The sequence below is a fragment of the Alligator mississippiensis genome, chromosome 1 (genome assembly GCF_030867095.1).
Source record: "Alligator mississippiensis isolate rAllMis1 chromosome 1, rAllMis1, whole genome shotgun sequence".
NCBI classification, from domain to species: domain Eukaryota; kingdom Metazoa; phylum Chordata; order Crocodylia; family Alligatoridae; genus Alligator; species Alligator mississippiensis.
The window spans coordinates 230799013-230823920 of NC_081824.1; the positions used below are offsets into that span (position 1 = coordinate 230799013).

General features: G+C 44.6%; 1 protein-coding gene across 2 annotated transcripts in view; it reads right to left on the minus strand.

Annotated features, from left to right (window-relative positions):
• DTD1 (D-aminoacyl-tRNA deacylase 1) overlaps window positions 1-24908 on the minus strand; it is a 140448-nt gene that overhangs the window by 112343 nt on the left and 3197 nt on the right. Inside the window, exons 1-4 of one of the 2 annotated variants that reach the window (XM_059720255.1) lie at window positions 22005-22183; window positions 16821-16911; window positions 13482-13717; window positions 1653-1750 (exon numbers count right to left, since the gene is read on the minus strand). In XM_059720255.1, the coding sequence (XP_059576238.1) occupies window positions 1653-1750; window positions 13482-13717; window positions 16821-16911; window positions 22005-22047 (468 nt within the window). In that variant the 5' untranslated portion in view covers window positions 22048-22183. Of the gene's footprint in view, window positions 1-1652; window positions 1751-13481; window positions 13718-16820; window positions 16912-22004; window positions 22184-24908 lie in introns of those variants that run through there. The other variant, XM_019491009.2, reaches the window with a different exon arrangement.

The window sequence follows — 24908 nt, forward strand, 5'->3', positions numbered from 1 at the left end:
AAAGACCCCTCAGGATAAATAATTTGTTGAGGCAAGATAGCTTAATTCACTCTATAACCTGAATCACAAAAACAAACAAACAGACCAGTAGGTCTTTTATATATCTGGAACGCAACCTCTAACATTCAATATGGCCTCTCTTATATAAAAAGTGCATTATTTTACTCCACATAGCCAGCTCTCCCATGATATACACCTGACATAGCCATAAAGATTCATCCAAAATGCAGGATTAAGTGAAGAAAGCTCTGCCAGTCATCAGACCCACTCTGTCGACTCTCTCTCTCCATCTCCTCTAGTGCTTTCTCATCCAATTTATGCAAGGTTTGGCGGTTACTATGGTTGAAAGAGCTACTCTGCAGTTTTAAAGAAATTCTATACAAGAGAAAGAGATTAAATTTCCTCTTAGAGTTTTTCCATTCTCTTTTTTTTGTAAGGCCCCAAGAGACATTTGAATGGTATCATGGGATATGTAGAATTACTGATCTACAGGCTCTGATATTTGTAAAGAAAAAAAAAAATTAAAGCACAACTCTTCAAGCAACGCAGCTCTACTGACATCTAGTGCAACATGGGCTACCAGCACTCTGACAGGATTACATCTCTACACCCAAAAACAAATCTTATTGAAAAAGGAGAGACCGGGCAAGTCACATTTTCAATTTTTGCCACAAAGGCCTGTCCACATAAAATAAATGCTTGCAAAACCAGAACTTGGGAAAATGTCTAACGTGCCTTCTAAAAGCTCAGATGAGCTTAAATTAGTCAGTTGCTCTCAAGCCTTTATGTATCTTGGATGTCATGATAGTGCTGCTTTCTCATGCCTATTTTTAGGAACAGTTAAAGAATAATCATGGTGACAAGAGACAGATGAGTATGAGTATGGAGCAGCAAAAATATCAGGTGTCGCAGACACCATTTGTACTCCATGTAACCCTGACCGGGTGGGTTCTGCAATAAGAAAGGGCAAATACAAATGTATCAGAGCAGCTACCACTGCAGAATCAAACTTTGAAAAAACCCAGCCTAACTCCGCAACTTATTATTTTTACCTCAGGGGGTAGGAAAACGACATCAGCCCTGAAGAGATTACATTTGCAGAGTTCACTTGCCTGATCCAATTCATCCCAGCAGAGTTGCCTTGTTCCTCATTAACCTCCTGTACAATGCAGAGTTTAATCTGAAAGCACTCTAATTTCTCAGGAACAGATGTTCTCCACTTAAATCCCCCTACCTAAACCCACCTACAGCACAAACCCCCCAAATGTCAAGAGTCTAGAGGTCTATATAAAGAATAGGTGCATTAAAAACACAGCCTGTGACTCACAATTAAAAAGCAGGCTTTAACGATGAACAAAAGTATTTTGTAAATGCTGCTCCACATGACACATATGTGACCTTTAGCAGGACAGTAGGCAGCCTTCAAGAGGCCATGGAACTGAAGAAAACAATGCAATTATTTAACTTTGTAGGAGTTATGGTAAGCATAAAACCCTTATAACAGAAAAGCAAGCTACACTGTACAATAACTGGAACCCTCCCCCAGAGCAGAACAAAGCCCCTAACACACTCTCATTGCACGGCTGCTATGTGCTGTCGTGCAATGGGAAGCCTTTCCCCTTCCCCCGAAACAGAGCCTTCCAACAACTCACCTGCTTTGGATCTACAGTGGCTGCAGGGGACTCCAGTTCAATAGTCACGGGGCCGTCATTCTGGATATGCACTTGCATGTATGCTCCAAACTTGCCACCTGAAACGAGAGAGAGAGACAGAACATTTGCACAGGAGTCTTAGAAGAATAGTATGTCAAGAACTTCTAAATGGTACCATGATAAAAAGCATGGCCAATGCTTTCAGTGGCTTTCTCAAGTGAAACTCATATACACAGGTGTAAGGGACACAAGGGGACTTACTGTCAAGATTGTGAAGCATCCAGCAACTTTAGCAGGCTTCCTCCCCCCCCGAAAAACAACAAAATAAATCAGAAAATCTACTATTAAGTAGGAAAGAATGTAAACACATACACTTCAGAGCACAAGCAGCTAACTGATAGAGGTGAAAAAAAATTTCCCCTATGGCAGCAGTCAACAACCTATGGCCTATGGGATCCAGCTTGGAGCCAGGGGACTTTGCCCATATTACACCCCACCATGGCCGTATGTCAGGGAGAAGGAAGAGAAGCAAGATCCTAGCCCCAGCCCACGTTGGACCAGAACTGGTGCATTCCAGCCTGCTGCCAGACAAACATTGCCAACCACTGCCCTATGGCCATAACTGTCCACTATGAGGGGTGATTTTTAGTCTTCCACTGAAATATCTTCTGTTGGCTACTGGAGGCAACAGGATATTGAATTAAATGAACTCATAGTTTGATCTGATCTGGCAATTTCTTTATTCCTCTTTGAAATTTGAGATGCCCATACTTAAGGCGCCACAAAAATATTAACTGCCCTCTCTTATCCCTCCAATCAACTGCTGAATTGGAGCCTACTTATTTTAGAAATGCCTAAAACCACGGAAGCAATTAATCATAAGTGATATGTTTCCCACATATATTGCCACTGCTTTACAATTACGTTTACTTCGGGGCACGGGACAATTTTTGTTCTGTGTCAGGATAGCACCAAGTAGAATAGAGACCCTGTCCATGATCAGGTTTCCTATGCCCTGTAATTATACCTATGGCAGTGTCTCAGGCTGCTTTGGCAAACATCAGCTCCAAGATCTGTGACCACAATACATAACTCAGGAACCATGCATAAAAGTATGGACCATGGACTAGACCTTATTCCACCTTGTAGCAACTTAAGTGTACATTTATACCATGTCTCCAACAACCTCAGGGAGGGATGTTTCCAAGAACACCCTGGTCCACCTCTCACTCACCTTGGCCAAAAAAGGTGGCAGTCAAGTCACTGGAGGGGCACTCCTACAAGTGCTCACGTCATGAAAGGAGCTATGAGGGGAAATCTACAGAGAAGGTAGGTTTCGGTCAGGGTATATCCAGGAGCATCCCTAATCAAGAGTACCAGGGACTTGATACAGATATAACAGAGTATATTTATTTGCTGTAACAGGGTAGATGAGTGCCTGGAATAGGGACAGCAGCACAGGGACAGTGGCAACTTCCAGCTACTGGTACTTCTAGCATGGTTATGCAGCTGCAGCAGCAGCTGTTATTTTTCCATCCCCCTCTTAAGTCAGTGCCCAGGGATGCTGCCTCTGTTGCCCCATATTGGTTACACTACTGGATATATCCTTCATATCTAAATACAATCCTATTCCACCTTGTTCAAATCCCTAATAAACTGTTCATGCAAAAAGAGGATGGGTGCTCCTCCTCTTTCTCTTCAGCTTAGCTTAATTGTTTCAGTGAACATATACACGGTTTTAAAAATACTGCAGGGTTACTTTAGATAGCATCCAAAAAGGATTTTCAGTCAGCAAGAAATTACTGCATCTTAAAATTTGCTGCTCCACACTTTGGCACATACAGGATGAGACAGTTTATGGTAGAATTTCTAATTAGCAGCAAGTGGACACTAAATTTATAGACTATTACTTTAAGCTATCCAAACACCAAGGCTTCTTTTAGTCTCTAAAACAAGCACTAGAAAACCCCCAATTACAACATTCTTTCCAACCTCAGATGCACTGTCCTAGCAGTGGTTTTGGATCCAATACACTTAAGTATATCAGATATACTGCATGTTCACAGAGAATGGAGGTTTCAGAGAAGAGTCCCACTTCTGACCAAGTACTATTCTGAAAGGGTGTTTAAACTTCAAGCCTTTTCCATTAGCCCAAATGGACCATGAAAGTTGCTAAAAAAACACTGAGCCAAATCCTGGCCCGTTCACAGCACGACTATGCAGCCCAAATATCAGTAGAAACACCATGCTTCTGCTGCTCAGTGGCCAGCAGTGTGCAAAAGTACCAAGTCAAGCTACATGACACACTTATGCAAAGCTGTTGTCCCAAAGAAGTTACAGTGGCCTGTGGGTGGGCCCGGGGAATAGCATGGGTTGGGCCAAATCAGATCTATGGGAGAATGAGCTCCTGTGAGCACTAGAAGGAAAAGTGGTCTGCAGACAACAACCATTAGAGTACATGGCAGCTACCCTGCACTGTGCTGTACAATCTCCTTTCGCTCCCCACCCAAATCCTAAGTCCTTTTTTGGGTCCCAATTTGAAGACTAGGAGTCAACCCGATTGTCATTAACCCCACCTTGGGCTGAGGGTTTTCTTGGTGTTTATTTCACTGATACGGCATGTGTAGTCTCATTGGAAGGCCCACATTATGCTGTATCCATTTATGTTGCCTTTATCACTGTATAGGTTATATTATGCTGTCTGTATATATCTTTATGATTTTGGATATGGTTTAGTCAAGGGAACTGAGGAATGAATGCTTAAGGAAAAGGAGTAGATAGAACTGCTACATCTCGCTTGCTATTGTGATACTAGGGCAAGGACAAGAGCTACTCCCAATCACAGACAGAAAGGGCCACTGGTAGGATGGACACTCAAATTACTTTGTACTTGTAATGGAGAAGACAACCACACAAAGCAAAGGCACCTGAGAGAAATGGCCCATCAGCCAGAGGAATGCCAGGTGTCCTGGGGAAGTGAAGAGAGGTTTCTGGAGGATTCTGAAGACTCACAAAGAATTGGAACAATGCAGAAGTGGGGTGCTGGCTTGGAAATATTATTAGGGCTGTTTGGAAGTTGGCAAAGGTCTTTGGATTTTTCCCAGGCTGAAAGGAGTCCAGACCCCCAGCAGTCAGGGCTGGCAAAATCAGCAGGGAAGCTGATCTCTAAAAACACTGGCAGAGCTCTCAGGAGGGCTACGACATAGCCAGATGAGAAGGTAAGAAACTTTACTTGACTTTCTGTTCTGTCCAAATCTATGGACAACTTTTTTTTAATAATAATTCTCTTCTTTATAACAAATCCACGTGTTGGTTTGTCTCCTTACTGACTGCCTCTGGCAAAGAGTGATTTCTGGGTAAGTTATATTCCAGGCTTATTCATTCTACAAAAAGGAGGACCTAAATTTTCTTCCACAACCCAAAGGGAAGCCACTAAGGCTAGCAGAGATTCCTCTGCTGCATCTGTGAGGTCCACTATAAGGGTAGATTGGAGCTGAGGCTTGCAGGGATAAGGAGCCATTCCAGGGCAGACCTTGCTCTGCTGATTAGGACAAGTTGCAAAGACAAGAGGAAGAAACTCAAGGCTCTGGGAATGCCCTATAGACCAGGTTTGTGATACCCATGCTCCCATCCAGAGGACAGTACTTGCATTTTGCAATCACCAAAAATTGCTCTTTGACTGCAGTCAAAACACGCTGGTTTTCTTTGCAAATAAAATGCACCTTGATCCAAAGCAAAAAAACAAAAAGATTACTTGCAGTACAACCCCACTAATGATTTCCATTAAAAAGGACAACTGAAAAGCAGTGGTTTTAAAAAGCTGCAACACACTTAATTTTCCATTCAAACAAATAAAGGTATCTTGAAATCATCACTATTCTCAGAAAACAAAATTCTATTCTCAACGCAAACTAGCAAGGCACAAAAAACCCCAACTAAGTTATAATGGAAAATAAAAGAAAATGTATGCGACTAAAGTATTATGAAGCAAGTGAAAAAACAGACCTGTTCTCATTTTATGAACTTGCAGGAGACTGGAACATGAAAGGAGTCCCACAGAGAAATGACGTTACAGCAATCAGAAAGTTACAGCGATTATAATTCTTCTGTACATTTTTCAAACTCTTCACCACGCACGACGGATTACAGCACACAGAGAAAACCCAGGTGGCTTCCCCTATATTTGTGACCCAGGATTTTGCTGGCAAATCACAAGAGTAAAAATTTTCTGCAACTATTACAAGCAATTCACAGCTGAAAGATAACTTTTTTTAAATAAAGTTTACTGTTTGACCCATTGTTATGTTCCAGATTTTTTAAAAAAAATCTAAATATTGATGCCAACTTTTCAAGAAAGACTTGGAGGCAACTGGATCTTGACTACAGCACAGTAAGCCTTACAAATTTGGCCTCCACTCAGAAAGAGAAAGCAGCTCCTGCTTCTGCTAAGTACTTCTGATCTGGAATGCTAGCATGACACCTCGGCACAGGCTAGCAGGGAAGGGCCATGCTAAGATCTAAAAAAGTACCTGAAGTAGTTCCATGGCTTGCAAATAAGCAACTATACATTGCGGGTGAACTTTCATCAGCAAAGAGATCATTGTCACTTCTATACTACATAGCAAACAAGTTGCTTACAAGTGGCAAACCTGTGGTCAGGCAAACCTAATCCTAATTTTTACAGTCTTCCTTAACAAGAAGAAAGTTATTCTCTTAAATGTGATGGGGGGGGGGCGCAAATGTTTCAATCAGCTATTTCATATCATACCTCCAATATTTATAATTTCACACATGTTTAGCCTTGCATCAGCTCAGCTAAAAAAACCCCAAAAACCCAAACCAAACTACATGCGTGAATCACAGTTTTCAGAGGCTCATAGTATAGTCAAATCAAACTTAGGGTTTCACTGGAACATTCAGAGTACTTTTGTGCAATGAGATCTTTCTACCCAAGATGGATTTTTTTCAAGGCATGAGGATTATTTCTTTCAATTCTCTTCATACCTAAAACTGACTGAATTCTTTTGACTCCAAGAATATGCCTCAGGCCATGCTTGCGGAATATTTCAAACCAAAGGAGAAAGATTTCACAAGTTTGGAGCTACAGAAAATAGCAACCTAGCATGAAAATGCTTGGGATAGTGAGATGTCAGCCCTCTATACCTGCTTGCTCTGCACCCACTGTTTGCAAATCTCCCACCCTGAGAACATGTCGTTTCTCTGCCACTTGGAACTGGCAGAATAACAAAAAGAACTCCAGCTCTGATTCTCTGCAGCCTCCAAACATCTGTCCTCAAAACTCGCTCGTAACTAAGCTCACGTTGCTAAATATCTAACCGCTTTAATGCAGGAATCCATTCCCAGCAGGAGTTACTCTCTCCATCTCTGTGGGAACTACTGCATCCACTTTGCGTGCCTATCCCAGCATTTGCTCTTCAGAAGCACATGGTACTTTGTTACTTGACAAAAGAGGCATCCCTCGTGTGGAAAGCTCTTTTCATTCCGATTTAATGATATCCTGAAAGGATGAGTCAAGCAACAAGCCTGGCTCCACCTAACCACAGCAGGGGCAATGCCTGTTTGTTTGAGATACATTTCCATTTTGCCTCACTGTGCATGTAAGCCAGTACTGAAACACCTTGGACACAAGCCTCAAGACTGCCTGGGGAGAGTGTTTTGAAAAGTCTTCTTTGGGGTCCCAACAAATTCTGACAAAGATGAATTCCCCTGCTTGAATGGATGGGGTCGGGGGGAGATAAGGTTCAGTGCAAGAATCCACAATCTCTGGCATGGATCCTGGACTTCTGATGCTCCTGGGCAGACTTCCCTAGTGGCCCACTATTGCCTGTAGGACAACCAAATAAATTAGAGCCGGACACTTTTCTAGAGGGAAAGAGTTTCCTCAGTCTTGTCATCTAAAACACTTTGCAAAAAACACTTTTTGGCTAGAGGAGGGGTGTGTGCCCATGTCAGGAAAAGGGATAGGTGCTGGGAAGCAGCAGCCTGCAGAAAAAAACAAACTCATTTGGTCAAAGTTATTCTAACCCACTTTCAGTACTTTGTGGCTACAGCAGTAATGGAGGAATGGGGAGTTAGAAAGACAAGCCCTAGGACTTGGGGTCTGCCTGGACATAAGATTGGTTTGAGGGAACACGGGCTTAAAAAGGAGCATTGCAATTAACACGGCCAGGGTTTCAGATCACAATCTGCTTGCTTGGGTCCCTCCTTCAAGGCATAAAACTGCACTGTTTCAGAAGCTGTATTGGTAAAAGTCACAGTTGCCAAAAGGGCAGGAGAATCAGAACATCTAGCAACGCACCTTATATCCAAGAGAGCAAGCAGGCCAGGGAGCAATCTCCCAGCCTTCACTCCATGATGGCAGAGCTGGGGCAGGGAGCTCCCTACATGGGGGGAGTTCCCTGCCCAGCCTGGAGCTGGCTGGGATCTGCCCCTGACCAGGATAGTTTCTGGCAGCCCCGGCCTGCACAGGGAAGTCTGCACAGGAAATCCCCGTCCAGTCAGGGATTCATTGCTAGCTGCCCCTCCAGTGGATCACGGCAAGGGACTGGGACCTGCCCCTCCCCTGCACCTCCTTCCAAGCCCCCTGCCCCCGATCAGGGATTTGGGGCCAGGAGCTCCCTACTGCCAGGGCAGGGGGACATTGTCCCCAACACAGCAGCAGGCAGCTGCCAGGGGCAGGAAGCAATCTCCCAGCCACCGCCAGAAGACAGCTGTCTCCTGGCCCCATGCTCCCTGCCAGACCCTGGGCTAGCACACAGAGGGAGCCTAGAGCTCCCCCTGGCCACTGCAGGGGGCAGACGTAGGGCTGAAGGGGGCAGAGCAGACTGCCGTCAGGAGCAACACATCTGCTCCCAAATGGCTGCACGTATAGACACCTGCACAGGGTGGGTTTACACCAGAGCAAGTTACTCAGGAGTAACCCATCCAGCAGCATTTGCACTTGTAGATGTGCCCATTGTCAGTGAACTATTGCCCTAATGCAGGGGTGGGCAAAATATAGCCCATGGGCCAGATCCAGCCCACGGCTGCCCCAACAACACTCTACACAGGGCCAAGCCCCCACCGCTCCCAACAGGGCAGCCTGCACTGCATTCCTGCCCACACCCGCTGGCCCAGCTTTAGTTTGATGAGCTTTAGTTAAAGCGCCCCCACCGCCATTTTGAAGTGTGGGAATGCTGATACATGAGACGCAAAGGCTGGCTGGAGTGCATTAATTAGCACACTCCAGCAGACCTGATTAACGGAGTCTGCTCCAACGTGCTGTAATTGCAGCACATCGGAGCAGTCTCCCATCAAATCTACAGGCACCCTAAGCTTTTAAATCATATGACCAGCAAAGGTTTTATGCTGTTCTTGATTACTCAGAAGTGAAGACTGAAGGAGATGTTAGACTTTATAGTCTTGGATCACCCAATGAAAGGTCTTCTCTATACTTCTCATAGCAAAAGCATGCCACATAGCAACATCTTTGCAGCACTTAGGGTTGGAGTAGAAGAAAGGCAGTGGAATTCCTTGGCAACACTGAACAGAGTTCCCCTCTGGTAAGTAAAATGCAGCAATTTGAGCAAATGCCATTCACAGTTCAGAAGTTCTCCTGGTCGGCACAGTAGCTGCTGGAAATGAAATTTGACCAAGAAGGATCAAGACAAGACAGGGCTCCCAGGTCCAACTGGTGGATGATTGATGCTTAAGGTATCTGGAGACTCCACAGGCTGAAAAACCGTGAAAACATTTTTGAAAAAAGCACTTCACATGGACTAAATCTTATGGACCCATTATGAAAATGTAATCTAACTTCCTGCGCAACACACCATAAGCTTTCATCCAGCACTGACTGTACTGTGACCAGTAACTTGTAGCTGAACTGGTGAATGTAGATCAGATACCTTTCTGAAATACCTTTCAGAAATATACATCTGGTCTATCTTTTCAGACTCCAACTGAGGCCAAATCCACTGTGTCCTTTGGCAGGTGGTTTCCCATGGGTCATTACCTTCCCCGCCTTTAAAATATACTTCTATTTCCTGACTGAGTATTTTTTTAACTTCAACTTCCAGCTGCCAGATCCTGCCTTTGATACTGATGGGCTCTTAAATGTAAGAGACAAGTAACTTCTCCCTGGGTAAGTATCCCTAAACTCATCAAGTCATATTTCTTCTTTCACTTTAAGACAATAGCACTTTACAGAAATATAATTAAAATGACAAATTAAGTTCCACTGCCACCACCTCACCTCCCTCTGAAGATCCCTTTTAAAAAGTCTGTATCCTTTAAGTTTTGCATGTGTACTCCCTCCAGGGCAAAGAATAATTTTAATTTGAATTTAAAATGATATAGACCTGCCATTTCTGAGACACAAAACTTTAAAATTAGATGTAATGTGTTTTTAGAATATTCTCTGGACATACACAAGGAGATAACCTAAAAACTTCACATTTGCTTTACGGAGAAGTTTCCCTCAGAGCTTGTCTACCTGTGAAGTTGCACCCAGTTAACTTTGTACAGATGTTCTTACCCAAAATAAGGGCTTCATTCAAGAATAAAAGTGCAGATTCTAGGAGTTCATAAGGAACAGTTGTTCTGTTTTACATTCACATTTAACCTTAATCTAAATTAACTTCCCTGCATAAACTAGCCCTTTGCAGTAATCTGGCTCTCTGTATGGTATTATCTGAGTGCCACACTATCATTTCAGCTTTTATCCTCACTGCACTACTGCTATTCCTATGTCAAAAGAGAATTAAGGGCCCAGAAGTGAAGTGTCGAGGTCAATGAAAGAGTCATTTTTAGCAGAGCATGCAGCTGAACCCTCTTTGCTCAAGTCCCAAGGTAGCTCATTAGCCCCTACACCATCCTGTCTATTATCTGTTAGTGCAAAGGTTTACTTCTGGCAAGATAAGCAGCTGCTTTTAGGAACTTTACAGTGCAGATTGCAGGATGTCTGAAGCCTCCATCCATCCGGTCATAGCCTGGACATTACAATTCTGCCAAATGTATGGTGAGCTCAGCTGGCTTCATCAAGTATGAAATGCTCCAGCTCCAGGGGAGGATAAACTGTGCTGATGCAGACCGCAGAGTTTACAAACTCCCATCTGTGAAACTACTCAACTTCAGAAAAACATGCTGACAAAGCCATCACACTCTCTCAGCTACAAAAGAGCTGCTTGGGTTGAAAGAACATTTAACTAGAACTAGATTCAGCAGGACACAGCCTGGGCCAGTCTACTGATAGTGTAAACTGACAAGATACCTTGATAGACAGTTCTGATAACTCAGACAATCTGCAATGTGTATTATCTGGCACAGAGCGAAGATAGTAACTCTCAAATCATCAGCTCCTGCTACATGTGAGAATTTACATTTCTAAGCTTGCATTTTCAGCAAAAAGAAAAAAAAACAGACATGGAAGCTATTTCTGAAGTGAAAACTGGCATTCAAGAGATGCTGCCAGGGTTTATGTTATTTTAGTTCAAGAATGTATCTATTATGCTACTGAAGAGAGATCATTTAAAACACTGCTGTCAAAATACAAACCACCTGGAAGCGCTTCACAATCAGTGAAACAGAAGGCTCTGCGAAGTCAAGCAGTGAGGTCACAGGCACCAAATATTCGGTGCCTCACTCGCTGAAGGAGAGAGGCAAGTCTCTCCATTGCTCATTTAACAAAGCAAAGCCAATACTGGAACAGATTCTCCTCTCACTGACTGCAAGGCGAGTTCAACAGAGCAGGAACAGGTCCTTCCTCGGCAATTGGCTGATATATGCACGTAATAATGAAAAGAAACAGGTAATGTAGTTTGTAACTGTGGTGGAAAAGGAGAAATCTGAAAGTCAGAGATTGAGAATTCAGAAAGTACAAACTTTGGTCGTCTATACACGTGCTCTGGGGTGGAGGAGGCAGTGCTTTAATTAGAGTGGCTCTGGGAACTGCTCTAAGTACAGTGTCCACAGCATCACGTGTATTCAGCGTCCCACACTTCAAAATGGTAACAGGAAAAGCTCGTTCAATGAGCTTTAGTTAAAACACCCCTGCTGCCATTTTGAAATGTAGGGATGCTGAATACACATGATGCAGAGGCTGCTGGAGCATGCTAACTAGCACACTCCAGAAGACTTGCAGCAGACTCAGTTAATGGAGTCTGCTCCAACGCATGCTAATTAGCATGCATCAGAGCAGAGGTCTGTAATGCGTATAGGTGCCCTTTGATTTCATCTGATTTAGGTTTACTATGCTGCATGTCAAACCCGCAAGGCCTATCACAGTCATATTACTTAGATCATTATCAACATACAAATGGCAAAAATATTGTGTCCAGACACTGAAAAGCTGATATGAGACTGCCAGTTCAGCAGTAATTTAATCGCTGGCAGATACTGCCCCTTTTGAAAGCAGGTATGATAAAGGTATCTGGAATAATTATATTTCATATACTGCCAGTCAGGCGATTAACCTTCTAAGCTTTCCCATCTTCCACATTTTTGTCTTTCTTTTTTCCTCTAAAACAAGATAAGACATACCTTTACAATACGATTCATATTTCTATATTTCAATCTAGGATGATCACCTACTAATGAGAGAAATATTTATGCAAATATCTTCTGTAGCCACTTGTGACACCACAATGATTCCGTTTAGATTAAAAAGATGGTCATGGAACGTGGAGGGACCAGGTGAATGGGGACAGATTGCATGAGAGGATAAGGCCAACCAGCTCCTTTAGGAAAGAAAAGACTTCAGATGAAGCAAGGATGACACAGACTAGATTAGATCCTAGTATCTGCAGCATATATTTTCTACTGCCATCATAAAGTTTTAAGAGGACAGAAAATGAAGCAGGTAAAACTGAAAGCTATAAATGTGCATACCACAGGTTGTACGTGTAATCTTAAATGCAACTAGCATAATAAGCATAAGGAGAAATGTATATTCTGAATTGGTTAAGCACCCAACAAGGAAACAAAGAACATTCTGCCCCATGGGCACTGGTTCTATGGGCAGGGATGTGCAGGGAGATTGCAGCTCTGCCCCGGACCCCAGCCCTGTGCTGTCACCACCCCCACGATCCTGGCCCCAGCCCATGCCCACCCATCCAGCTGCCAGATGCTGCTCCCTGTCTACCCACAGGGGCCCTGGGTCAGTCGCCCACCTGCTCTGTCCAGTGCCTCTGGCAGCAGGTGCGGGGTAGATGGGTCAGGATGCCCAGGCAGCAGAGCAGGGTACAGTGGCAACAGTAATATAGACAGTGGCAGCCAGAAGGAGTCCAGCCACTGTGAAGCCCGCACCCTACCACACACATAGGGGGGGAAGAACTGGCCGCACATACCATGGCCCAGGCTACCCCCCATGCCTGGGCTGTGCCGTAGGAAGGACAGAATCCATTGGTGGGCCGAATCCAGCCCACAGGCCATATTTTTCCCACCCCTGATTTACACTGCGGTGGCAGATAACCCAGAATGGCTGCCCAGGAAATAGGCTCTGCCCATCAAATTCCTGTTTCGTGTGCATCATGCCCAGAAATAGGGTGATGAAGACCCCATGGCAGGAACCCCACATCCCACCCAGACCTGCTTCTGGTGTGCTCAACAGCAGGCACCCCAGGGTGCCCTCACTGCCCCATTCTGAGACACAGTGAAAAGAGTGATGGCTACAGAGAACCTCATATAAGCACCTTGGCTGGTCACATCAAAGAGAGGCTGAAACTCCAGAAAGGACTCAATCTCACCCTAGCCAAGAAAGACAAAGATTCCCGCCACAAACTCTCACCTTAGCACCCTCTCCCCATTTCAGCAGGCAAGGTCCCCCCTTACCTTTAATAAGCTCTGGCTTGTAGGCTTTTCTAAGCTGTTCTAGGAAGTTGTTGTAAAATGGCTCTGATTGTTCTGAGGGCATAGCCATGTGATAGTCTGGCTTGTTGCCTTTCAAGATACACTGAAGAGTGAACTGGCTGACACACAGCACCTCGTACTGCTTGTCCATCACACTCTTAGACCAGTGTTTCCCACTTTCATCTTCAAACACACGCAAGTTCAAGATCTTTCGAACCCTAAGGGGAAAGAAACAGATAGTTCCCAATTATCGTATGCAAGGTCAGCAAATGCAAATAGCATGCAGGCACTGATGCCAATGCAGGTGAACACCAAAAAGCTACCCACTTATTCTACCTACAAAATATTAATTCATCCCTTCCTCCAGCAACTAAGTCTTGTCAGACATTACGTGGAATCACAGGCAGGACAGCCCTTTCAAACATGTATTTTACCTTCATGCTCTTTTATAAATATCTTCATTGAAGCACCTTGGATAAAACAGGGGATTTGTATGGAAAAATGAAAGGCTAGAGCAGAGGTTGAAAACTTACGGCCTGCAGGCCTGAACTGGCTCACAACAATGGGGAGCAGCAATATACAGCAGAGAAATACAAGGCGCAAGCTGGAGAAAATGCCCCTCTGCCACATATGGCTGATCCTCACTGTTGCAGGTTGATCTCCTATGCCGAGGACTGTTCTCTTGCCCCATAACTACAGCCTATATTTATCTGCACTGACAAATTTTTGGCTCTCCATTATCATTTGCAAGAGCATTTGACAGCAACTGAGTAGCAGAGTACAAGCATGTGAAAGCAGTCCTCAGCAGAGCTGGGGCACTGTTGAAGGGATAGGTGGCCTGATCACAAGGGGTGGCTACTTTTCTAAAAGACTGCCAACTCTAGGACTAGAGGATGACAGTTATCAAAACCACTGCAGTTGTATTTAACTTGCAAACAGGCAAAAATTATGCCATGTGCACGTGTGTCTCATGCTGGGACATTTCTAGCCCATAAGAATACAACTGCCCTCACATCAGTCTGGATTCTTCTAATTCTCCCTTTAACTTTTCCTGCCTTCATCGTTTACATAGTAGCGACTCCTGTAAGAAGTACACCCAGGACATAGAACTTCTGTCCTTATGTTAAGGCCCCTTAACCTTATGACATTTTGGGTGCCTGTACACAAGCCCAGAGGCTGCTCCAACGTGCTGTAATTACAGAGCATCGAAGCTCAGTAATTACCATGCTCCAGTCGGCCTCCACATCTCGTGTATCAGGGTCCCTGCACTTCAAAATGGAGGGAGGGGTGCTTTATTTGAAGTTTGTTCGACAAGGTTAAGATAAAACACCCCCGGCACCATTTTGAAGCACTGGGATGCTGATACATGAGACGCTCCAGGTGCTTTAATTGGAGCGGCTCTCGGAGCTGCTCTAACTAAAGTGCCCTCCCCTCCCCCTTCCTGAAGCATGTGTAAAAATGCCCTTTATGTTTTGTGCTACTTGAACAGTGACATCCCTAGCATAATATAAAGCTGCAACTTAAGTATCATCAAGCTTCAGCTGTTGCCTTCTGACTTATGGCACAGCAGGATAGCCATCCTCACTGATTTCTGTACATCAAAGATGCATGGCAACTGTTCCTCAACAAAGCAGGAGCTGAAGTGCTGCAGGAAGATGTGCAGCAGGGCCTTAAATTACCATCCCTGTTCCATTTAGACATTGAAATTGGCACTGAAGCTGCCTCACTTGCAGGTTTCAGAGAGAATGTTTCATTCGAAGGCAAGAAGCAAGAATGCTAACACAGACAGTGGCAGCCAGAAGGCAAGAAGCTAGAGTACTAAAGCAAGAATGTGATAGTGACCCAATAAGTTAATATGCTGAGTACATAGGAAACACAAGAGAGGCTAGTCCAGCTTTGCACAAAGGCGTGGGTGCCAAGAGGCTGCTCCAATGCGCCATAATTACAGTGCGTCAGAGCAGACTCAATCAAGTTGGCTGGAGTGTGTTAATTAGCACACTCCAGCCAGCCTCCATGTCTTGTGTATCAGCATTCCCATGCTTCAAAATGGCAGGGGGGGTTTAACTAAAGCTCATTGAATGAGCATTGAATGAGCTTTAGTTAAAGCACCCCGCCACTATTTTGAACCACAGGGACGCTGATACATAAAACCCTGTGGCACTTTAATTAGAGTGGCTCACAGAGTCAGTCTAATTAAAGCCCCCCCCCCCCCCCCCCGGATAAGTAAAAGCATGCCATGTTTTCAGTTACACTGTCTATTGTCTAGGAGATCTAGTAGCCAATAGAACATGTTATTCACAACTCTACTCACTAATGCTTTTCCAACATCCAATGAAAGCTGGTTTCACCCACAAACCAGACTCCTCTATCTCCAGTAGCCTGTAACACCAGCATTCCTCTTTTCCTGTAAATGTCTGACACCCCTGGTATAGAACTTAAATGAGTTGGTGAGCCATAAGTCCTGCCAGCAACCACAGGGTGGGCCACAACCAGAGGGTGGGTCATCTGTTCAGATGACCCACCTCCAGATCCAGCCCACTGGGCTTCTTGCTGTAGCAGCTGGCACTTCTATATTGATGAGGCCAGCACACAGGGGGTTAAAGCCTCTCCCACTCATCCACCTTTTTCTCATTGCCAATGGAAATTGAAAAACAGTAGTTTGGCGATGGGTAAGTGGGGGCATGAGGAGGCGAGCAGCAGCATAAACCCACTAGGAGCTGGCCCAGGCCAACACAGTGGCTCTGACAGCCACAGCAACAAGCCCCCAGGGACCAGATGCAGGGATAGGTCATCCAGCCCACAGAAAGCCCTGCAGATTGGATGACCCACCTCCACAGCCATAGGACTGTATGGAACAGGAGTGTCAAACATATATTAACAATAGCCCAAATGGTCTTATCACTTTCCTATAAACGTCCCAGAAGAGCTAAATGTTTTATGTACAGATTGAAATGAAAGCATAAGTTCTCTCACATCAAACGTCTCTCAAACACGATGTTATTAATATAAATTCCCAGAAGTGACATAGAGTAGATGTTACAACAGGAACACCCCAAAAACACCCAAAGGTTTGGTGGTTCTTCTGGAAAAAGAAAAGTTAAAACAGGGTTTTCCACAGGGCTGCATAAAAAGAAATAAAAACTATAACTAGAAGGTCCACATTCAAAGTAAAAATCTAAAAAGGAATCTACATGGAAAGGCTTGCATTTCCCTATGGAAAGAACCCCTTAAAATACAGTTCATATACTACTGAATCAAAGGTAGTAACATACAGGCAAAGAACTGAATAGAAAGGAACACTATATGTACATCATAACTTACATGTGTTCCAGCTCTCTCTGAGTGTCCTCCAAAGAAATACCCAGCAACACACAGATCCCCCGTCCAATGGAACTTATTTGTTCTCCACCCACTGGGGAAGAAAAAATGAAAAAGGTAAAAATGAACACACACTCCAGTTTTCTGTCACAGGCAAGGATCAGTTCTGTAACATACCAGTACAACCATCATAGCAAACACTTTCTCAAAGTTTCTTTAGTTATGTCATTAAACTTGATTTTTTAAGAGGTCAGGTCACTGTCTCCAGGATGTCCACTGAGATACACCAACTCGTTTTGAGAAAGAGGACTGAAGGTCTGCAAGTGAAAAGTTACTTTCCTGGTCATTTTAGCAGCTTTCAATGCTGTGAAGTTGGAAGCAGTGTACCTGCTGTTCCAGCCTTCCAAATACTGTCTAGTAGAAGTGTCATCACAGGTGTAAAAAACAGTATTAGGTGGTCCTTGTTTGTGAGACAACCAGCAGCCCCATTAAAATGATTTACTAAGTGAAAGGAAAACTGGGCAGCTCAATATGCCTACTCCAATGTTTCAAAATCTTTCAATATAGAACTATAGCACTGTAATTTTCATTGAAATCAATAAGATTCATACACTTGGCTCATAAAACCCTTTCAAAATTTTATCCAAGTATCTGAAATCGGTACACTTACCTCATTGCTTCACTGAAGAATTCCCCCAAATAACATTTGTTTTTAAAAAAATCAATTTATAGGAGTTTCAGCTGTGCAAAAAAGCAATTTGCAGTTGATGATTTGGCTGTTCAGATCCTCATAGCCTTTGTAGTCTCCACAGAACACAACCCCACATAAACTGGCCAGTTCTGACCCATCGCAATAACACAACCATCATTTTCTTATAGTATAAAATAATAGCCAGTCCCTGTATGCCCATTTTCGTATGCTAAGGAGATCTGAAAACATTTCTGTTGATACATCATGGACAAACCTTGGAATACGGGATTTATTCTATACCTGAAAAAGCACCAAGACACACACCTTTTGTGTTAAAAATAAGGTCGTCCCAGGACAAAGAATAAAATAGGCAGCATCCCACAAAACAGAAAATAAATGGCTGTGGAAGATACCCCTGAACAATATCCTGGCTATCTTTGAGCATGCATTGGACCAAAGGGTCTAGGAAAGCATGACTGACTGCACAGCACACTTGGAAGTCAACAGATTTGGACAATTTCACATAAGAGTTGAGCAGGAGCTAAGTGCAGAGTTAGCGGCTGCTCTCAGAAACTACCTTGTCCTGATATATATTTTGAGGCAATAGCAAGGGGTCTCCAGCTTGGCCATTGCCATTTTAGCCAACACAGCAGCCTTTGCCTCAGATTGGCAGGTCCCATACCATTCAGGACCACAGAAAATGTTCAGTTTTTTACTTCTATTACATCCAGAAACCAATTCCCAGTAAGTACTGGGGTCACATCAGGATGCTTTACTTAAGAAGCTGCTGTATTATGCAGCAACTTCAGCGGTCTGACCATGTATTAAGCATGTTGTCACTTTCTAATAAGATCAGTGCAAAGAGTCACAGCAGTAGGGACTGCTTTTAGATGAAACAGTTCCAACCTCCCGGCCAGAGACAGAAGACCAATCCCTTCTATGTAACAACTGAGTTTACATAATATGTTCAATAATTAATCCAAAATGCATCCGGAGTTCTGTTGCTGTTGTGAACTGATTTATTAAGCAATATTTGCTTGTATTGTAGTCAATGTTAGTAAATATGCAGAAAACAGAAAGGCAGTAGATAATAACTACTAAGAACAAATTGGAGGCAATTAATTTGCGGAGGAGGATTCACCAAGCGGACGAAAGATGGGCAGAAATCCAGCACTCCAGAGTATGCAAACAAAAGGTGATGATCAGGTCACAAACAGAACAGGTCAACTGCAAAAGTGAAGCTGGAGGAAAAGCATCAGTTCTTCACAGGAGCCCTTTAAGAAGTTTCATATATACCAATAAAGTTGTTTTAAACTTAACCAGTAGGCTCACAGGCAGGCAGCCTGGCTCACTGAAGTGCAGAGTCTGAATATACCAGCTCTTTGCACCAATATAGGTACCAAAGGTTTACTAAGGAGGTTATCCTCATCACCCCCATTTTACAAGTGGAGAAAATGACAGAGGAAGGTCAAATGACTAGCTCAGTGTCACCCAGCAGGCCAGTGTCAGAGTTGGGAATGGAGTCCAAGTGTCCCAAGCCCCGGGCCAGGGCTCTATCCCACATCCCCAGAGAGAAGGCTCTACACTTCTCCTGGGAGAAGTCCTAGTGCCTGCCTCTACAGCTGCTCCAACATTCCCAACAGATTGTCTTTCCTTCCCTTTCTGCTACAATGCAAAGATCCTGGTCTTTTCTCATGTGACAGCGATGATTCTCAACAAGGGTGCCTTGCGATCCTTTCAGGGGTGTTGTGGGGTGCCACACAATGTTAGCACTGTTAGGTGTATGAACATGATTCAAAAGATAAAGCCAGATCTTCCACGTGGGAACCCTTAGTGTTAAAAGCATTCTGACCTGTTGTGCTCTGAGTTCTTTGCAACAGAAGAATTACCCTATTATTCTTCTGTAGTCAAAAATCAAGTGAAAACTGGCATATTTTGAGCAGTGGCTCAAATCTATCAAAAGATGCCCTGAGTCTATCAAGGGTGATTGTGCTATAGCAACTTGGGATAGCTCTGAGCAGCAACAAAGGCATTACGGCAAGCTGGCTGTAGACTGTGGGAACAGAGCTTAATGCTTGGAAGGTTTTCTTTGCAGCCAGTGGAGGTATAAGCATTTTTCTTATTATTTTTTTAAGGAAGGTGTATAATGCAAACTCCACTTGCATGCGTAGCAGGTAAACATACAATATGCTTAACAATCCAGCCCCAATTTGTGACCTATTCCTTATATAAGTGGTTCTCAACCTTTTAGACTGGAAGCAACCCTTGGAAAATGCCAGGTCTTAGTTTTCACTGTTTTTGACTACAGAAAAATAATGGATCAATTCTTTTGTTACAAATGACTCAGAAAGACCACAACGGTCAGCAAGTTTGTGATATTATGGATTCCTATTCAAAATCTCTGGATTTACCTTGTGAATCCAGCTTGCACACCTAACGGGACTAACATTCCCTGACACCCCACAGCACCCTTGAAAGGATCTCAAGACAGCCTGGTTGAGTCACAGGGCACATCTACATGTGCACTTTAATGTGCAGTAGCCTATTTTACCATGCATTCAAGTGTCATGTAAAAAAATACAAATATGCTAATGCACAGTAAAATAGGCTACTGCACATTAAGTGTCACTTAAAAACCATGCGCTTGCAGTACTGCTTATTATGGCAGCCTGCTTCACATTTTGTTAGTACTTCACATTAGAGGGCATTTATACACATACCTTGTCATCCTGCGACACACCAGAGATCCAGTGGGTTGGATGCACACTGTGCTGTTTCACATGCAGTTGTATAAGTGGCAAAATGCGCGTCAGCATGCAGAAAATGACAGCGGCACGCTTTTGAACTAAAACACCTTTGATGCGTTTTAGTTCAAAAGTGTGTTGCCATTTTCAATGTTTTAGTTCAAAAGCCGTCGCCATTTTCTCAGGGCTGACACATTTCACCGCTTATACAACTCCATGCGCTGGCACTGCAGCGCAAGCATGTGTACAAATGCCTGGAGGTACTAAATTTAATACACATTAAGAAAAGTGCATTAATACGCGTATAGACACACTCACTGGGTTATACCGTAACCAGCTCTGAGATCTGCAGATCGGCTCAGGTGCCTAAACCTTACACATGTAACATCTGTACCTCTTAACTACTTACACTTGCCATTCCTAGCACATCCCAGGGAAACAACTGGCATAAGAAGCCACCTGTCTGGGAGAGTTCAGATGGGGATGACCCTGTCTTGAGCAGGGATCACTATGTGACCTCCAGAGCTCCCTCCCAGCCCTATCTATGTCTCTGTGACTCCATGAAAATGGCAGAAGCCAGCCCCATCTGCAGTATCTATCCCCCCGCCTTGTTAAGCCTCTTCTGGCCACCAAGCAGTGGCTATTGGGGCTTTGCCAAGCCATAAGGAGCCTGGCTTAGTTTTGGGCAGCCAAGTCCCCGAGAAGCACAATGCTGACCCAGCCCGAGGCGTGGGGCCCTTCACAGAATCCTAGAAAAGTGGGACTGGAAGGGACCTCAGAGGTCATCTAGTCCAGCGTTTCTCAACCCCTCGGTTGCAACCCAAAAGTGGGTCACAAGGATACATAAAAGGGTTGTGAACAAACTTTAAAAATGGACCAACAAACTTTAAGGAAGAAAAACATGGGAAGCTGTGGCTTTTCCCTTGGAGGCTGGCAGAGCTCCAGTCTGCAAGGAGCTACTTGGGGGCCCCCCATTCCCCACACACACCTCTACCCCACAGACGGGGGGTGGTGGGGCTAGGGCCTGGGGACAGTGGGTCAGGAGGGAGGGGCACTGGGTCGGGACAGGCCAATGGGTCCTGGTCCAAAAAAGGTTGAGACCCACTGCTCTAGTCCAACTCCCTGCCTGAGACAGGACCATCCCTATCTCACTCATTCCATACAAACCCATCCTCTAACCTCTTAGCTAAACTACAGTCAGCCCTGACACAACACAAGACTTAACACCCTTATCTGCAAACCACCTTGCTCTTGTGGCCTTTGGTTAAGGGCAAGTGACTCGGGGGCATCCGAACCCCAAGCCCACAGGCTCGGGCCTGCACGTAGGATGCCCATTGATGGATTTGGGAGTATCTGAAGCCCCCGGCTGAAAAGTGTGGGGTGGAGGAGGATACTGGCCGGCTGCAGTACCACCTATGGTGTTTGAACAACCGAGCGTTGCTCAGTCGAGAGGATCCGGAACCGATCTGGCTAATTTGATCTGGGATACAAAGAGTTTTCTAAAAATAAAATAAAATAATAATAGTCTGCAAACAATAAAGCAGGGGGACCAGAGCCAACATCCTGCCGCAACAGAAGCTGTTGATGCCTGCTGGAGGGCTCCCCAGGAGCGGGCCAGGCCCGGGCCACGCAGGAAAGCAGCCCCCTCCCACACCAACCTGACCACGGGGTACAAGCCAGGCGGGGCGGAGGGGCGAGCCCAGGGCAGGAGCAGGCCGGGCAGCCCGGGGAGGCAGGTGCGGCGGCACTGACCTGTCACGCTGGCCTGGCCGACCCGCTGGATGATCGCCTTCATGGTGCTGCGCCGCGGAGCCAGGCCCGGCGGCTGCGGGAGGCGGCGGCGGCTTCCCGGGGGCGGGCGCCCTCTGCGGGCAGCGGCGGGGCCGGGCCGGGCCGCGGCAGCGGAGGAGGGCGGCGGCGCCGGGCGCTCCGGCCAGGGGTCCAGTCCCGCTGCAGACCGGGGCGCACCTCTGGGGGGAGCGGCTGCCCCTAGAGGCGGGATCAGCTGCCCTGCAGAGACCGGGCTGCCCCTATAGGGGGATCAGTCCCTCTGCAGAGACTGGAGCTGCGCCGCTCCGGCTGCCCCCAAGAGGGGTGGTGAGACCTAACCCCTCTGCCATGTGAGCACACGGGGCTGGACCCACTAGGGATGGTTCTAGCAGTTTCTTCTCCTTGGTGGGGTCCAAGCCCTGGTGCTGCGCGCACACATCCCCAGCTCCAGCAGGGCCGCCTCCTGCAGCCTGTCTGTAGTGAGCCTCTTCTTTGACGCCACTCCCCTGGTGCCCACTGTCAAAGCAGGTGCTCCCCTAGCTCTTGCCAGCATGAGGAGACTGGTTGCTAACCATCCTCCTGAGCCTACATGATTAATGCACAGGTAGGTAAACCACAGCTATATAGAGCATGGTTGTATGGAGAGGAGCATATACATTAATGAGAGTTTTGGTTTGGCAACACCTCCCTTCCCACAAGTCCTAGTTCACAAAGAAGCAGCAGATCAAAATGCAATATCTGGTTACAAGATACTGTCTTGTCATTCTCCACCCTTCCTTGGGACTGCTTTTCCTCCAGTCCCCCCGAGCTGGGTATCCTTGCCAGTCAGGCTGCCTGAGGTTCTGGGGCTGCTTGTCTCACAGTAGCAGATCTATTCAGACTAACTCAGAAATTTAGGGGGAAGTTTTCCTATTTGGTTTCTTTCGTTAGTGCACAGGACTTCTTTTCTTTTTTCTTAACAATGAGTACTACACTGTTTACCATCTGATTTGGCAAAGCATAGAGCACTGTGATTTCTGGCTCTGAATTTGCCTGGAAGTTGGTCAGCTGACCTGTGACTTGGAGCCTAATTTGCAAGTGGCATTATTTAAAAAAAAAAAGAGGATAATTATTGCCCCTATTTGTGAGACTGGTTTATAATAGGCAGACCTCATTGGGAAACATCATTCAGGTAACAGATACTTTAAAATCTGACTAGATTCAAGAAAGTCTCTGAGGGAATACATGAACAAGGTAAATAACATTTGAAAATAAGAAAATACACAGGTAAAATCAGTACTTTTAACTGCTTTTTCTTTAGCATGCAACTTGTGACACAGTTCATCTTGTTATCTGTGCTTAGGAAGTATACATAATTTTGCCTTCAGTTTGTATCATATAGGATGTGTACTAAACAGAAACAAAACACTTGGCTCAAGCTACAAAGTATGATCATTCTTTAAAGTGAAACCAAGATGTTCAAATCTAAAAACTGGTAGGAGAATTTGTTTCATGAGCATAAAGAAAATCTTAAGAGTCTCAGGCCTAAGAGCGGTAGGCCACACTTGGACAATTGGCAGAAAGATTGGTAGTGCCCCAGTACTGGTTAGTGTATATGAAGTACAAACCAACAGGTGAAACCCCACCTTTATCTTTGTGATTTCTCTTTTTCATTAACACTCTGGCTCCAGTATTAAACTGGGCTTTATGTATAACACTATACTACTACCCCTGAATAGTCCACAAAACATAATTCTTCAACCAGTACTGCAGAGTTGGCCATTTTTGCCATAGAGTTCTGAAAATAGTAATTTTGTTGTCACTTTCCTTTGGGCTGTAGGCTTACCTACCTATTCTAACAACCCACATCAGCCTCGATTAAACCTGATTTTTCATCCCCCATGAGAGATCTGCCTACCCTAAAAACAAAGGCTCATTCTTCAGCTGACCTCAGACTACCATGAGAAAAGACTTACCTATTTTTTTGCCCAGGCACAGACCCTGGTGGCAGATGGGTCACTTGAAAGATAGGTTTCTAAGTACAACTCTAAGTAGAGAATGAGATGGTGGGAGTACAAAATCCTGGAAAGTGAAATGTATCAGACTAGCAAGAAGATGTTCTTAGAGTACAGGGGCAAGGCCTGACAAACAGCATGGAACTAATGGATTGTGTGTCTTCAGAAGGCAGGAAGTAACTTTTCCACAGAGCATTCACATCTAACATTCACAGAGGGATAAAAAGTTTGAGGGAAATCCTTCATAAAGTTTTGCCAACACATCACGTTTAATCACATCTATCTGAAAAATATTTTTAGGCGTGTGTTTTTGACAGCACTTTGTATGTCGCCAATTTCCTTATTTGCTTTTGATAGCAATTATGTACTAAAGAGTTACAAAAATGTGGAGAGGATAAAGTATCAAAGCACAAAATCTGGCAGTGGAATCTAGGGTCAAATGTTGTGTCTGAAACCACTTGTCATTTTTTTCCCCCTCTAAATGACTGCATTTCAAGTTGATTCTGTCCATCCTAAAACAGCAGAAAGGTGAATAAAGCCTTGACTTGCTTGATCTGGTCAGTTCTGTGAAAAGAGATGAGCCATTTCATTAGCAAACCAAATAGAAGGACCAGTGTCCTCTATGTGGTTATTTCGTACCAAGGTTTACTCGTTTCTTGAAATACAAACCTCCATTTGAAAAGCTGAGCTCCAGAAATGCTTTTTATTACATATAGGCTATGTTTTTTTAATAAGTTTTCCCTCTCAAGTCTTCATTTACTCTTCATCATTCACCTTTTCACAAAGCAGCAAGGAGTAAATGCATTGTTTTTGTTTACTCTGAAATATAATACATTCATGGAGTTCTCTTACCTGCAGTTACATGAAAGAAGCTGATGGTGATTGTGAATAA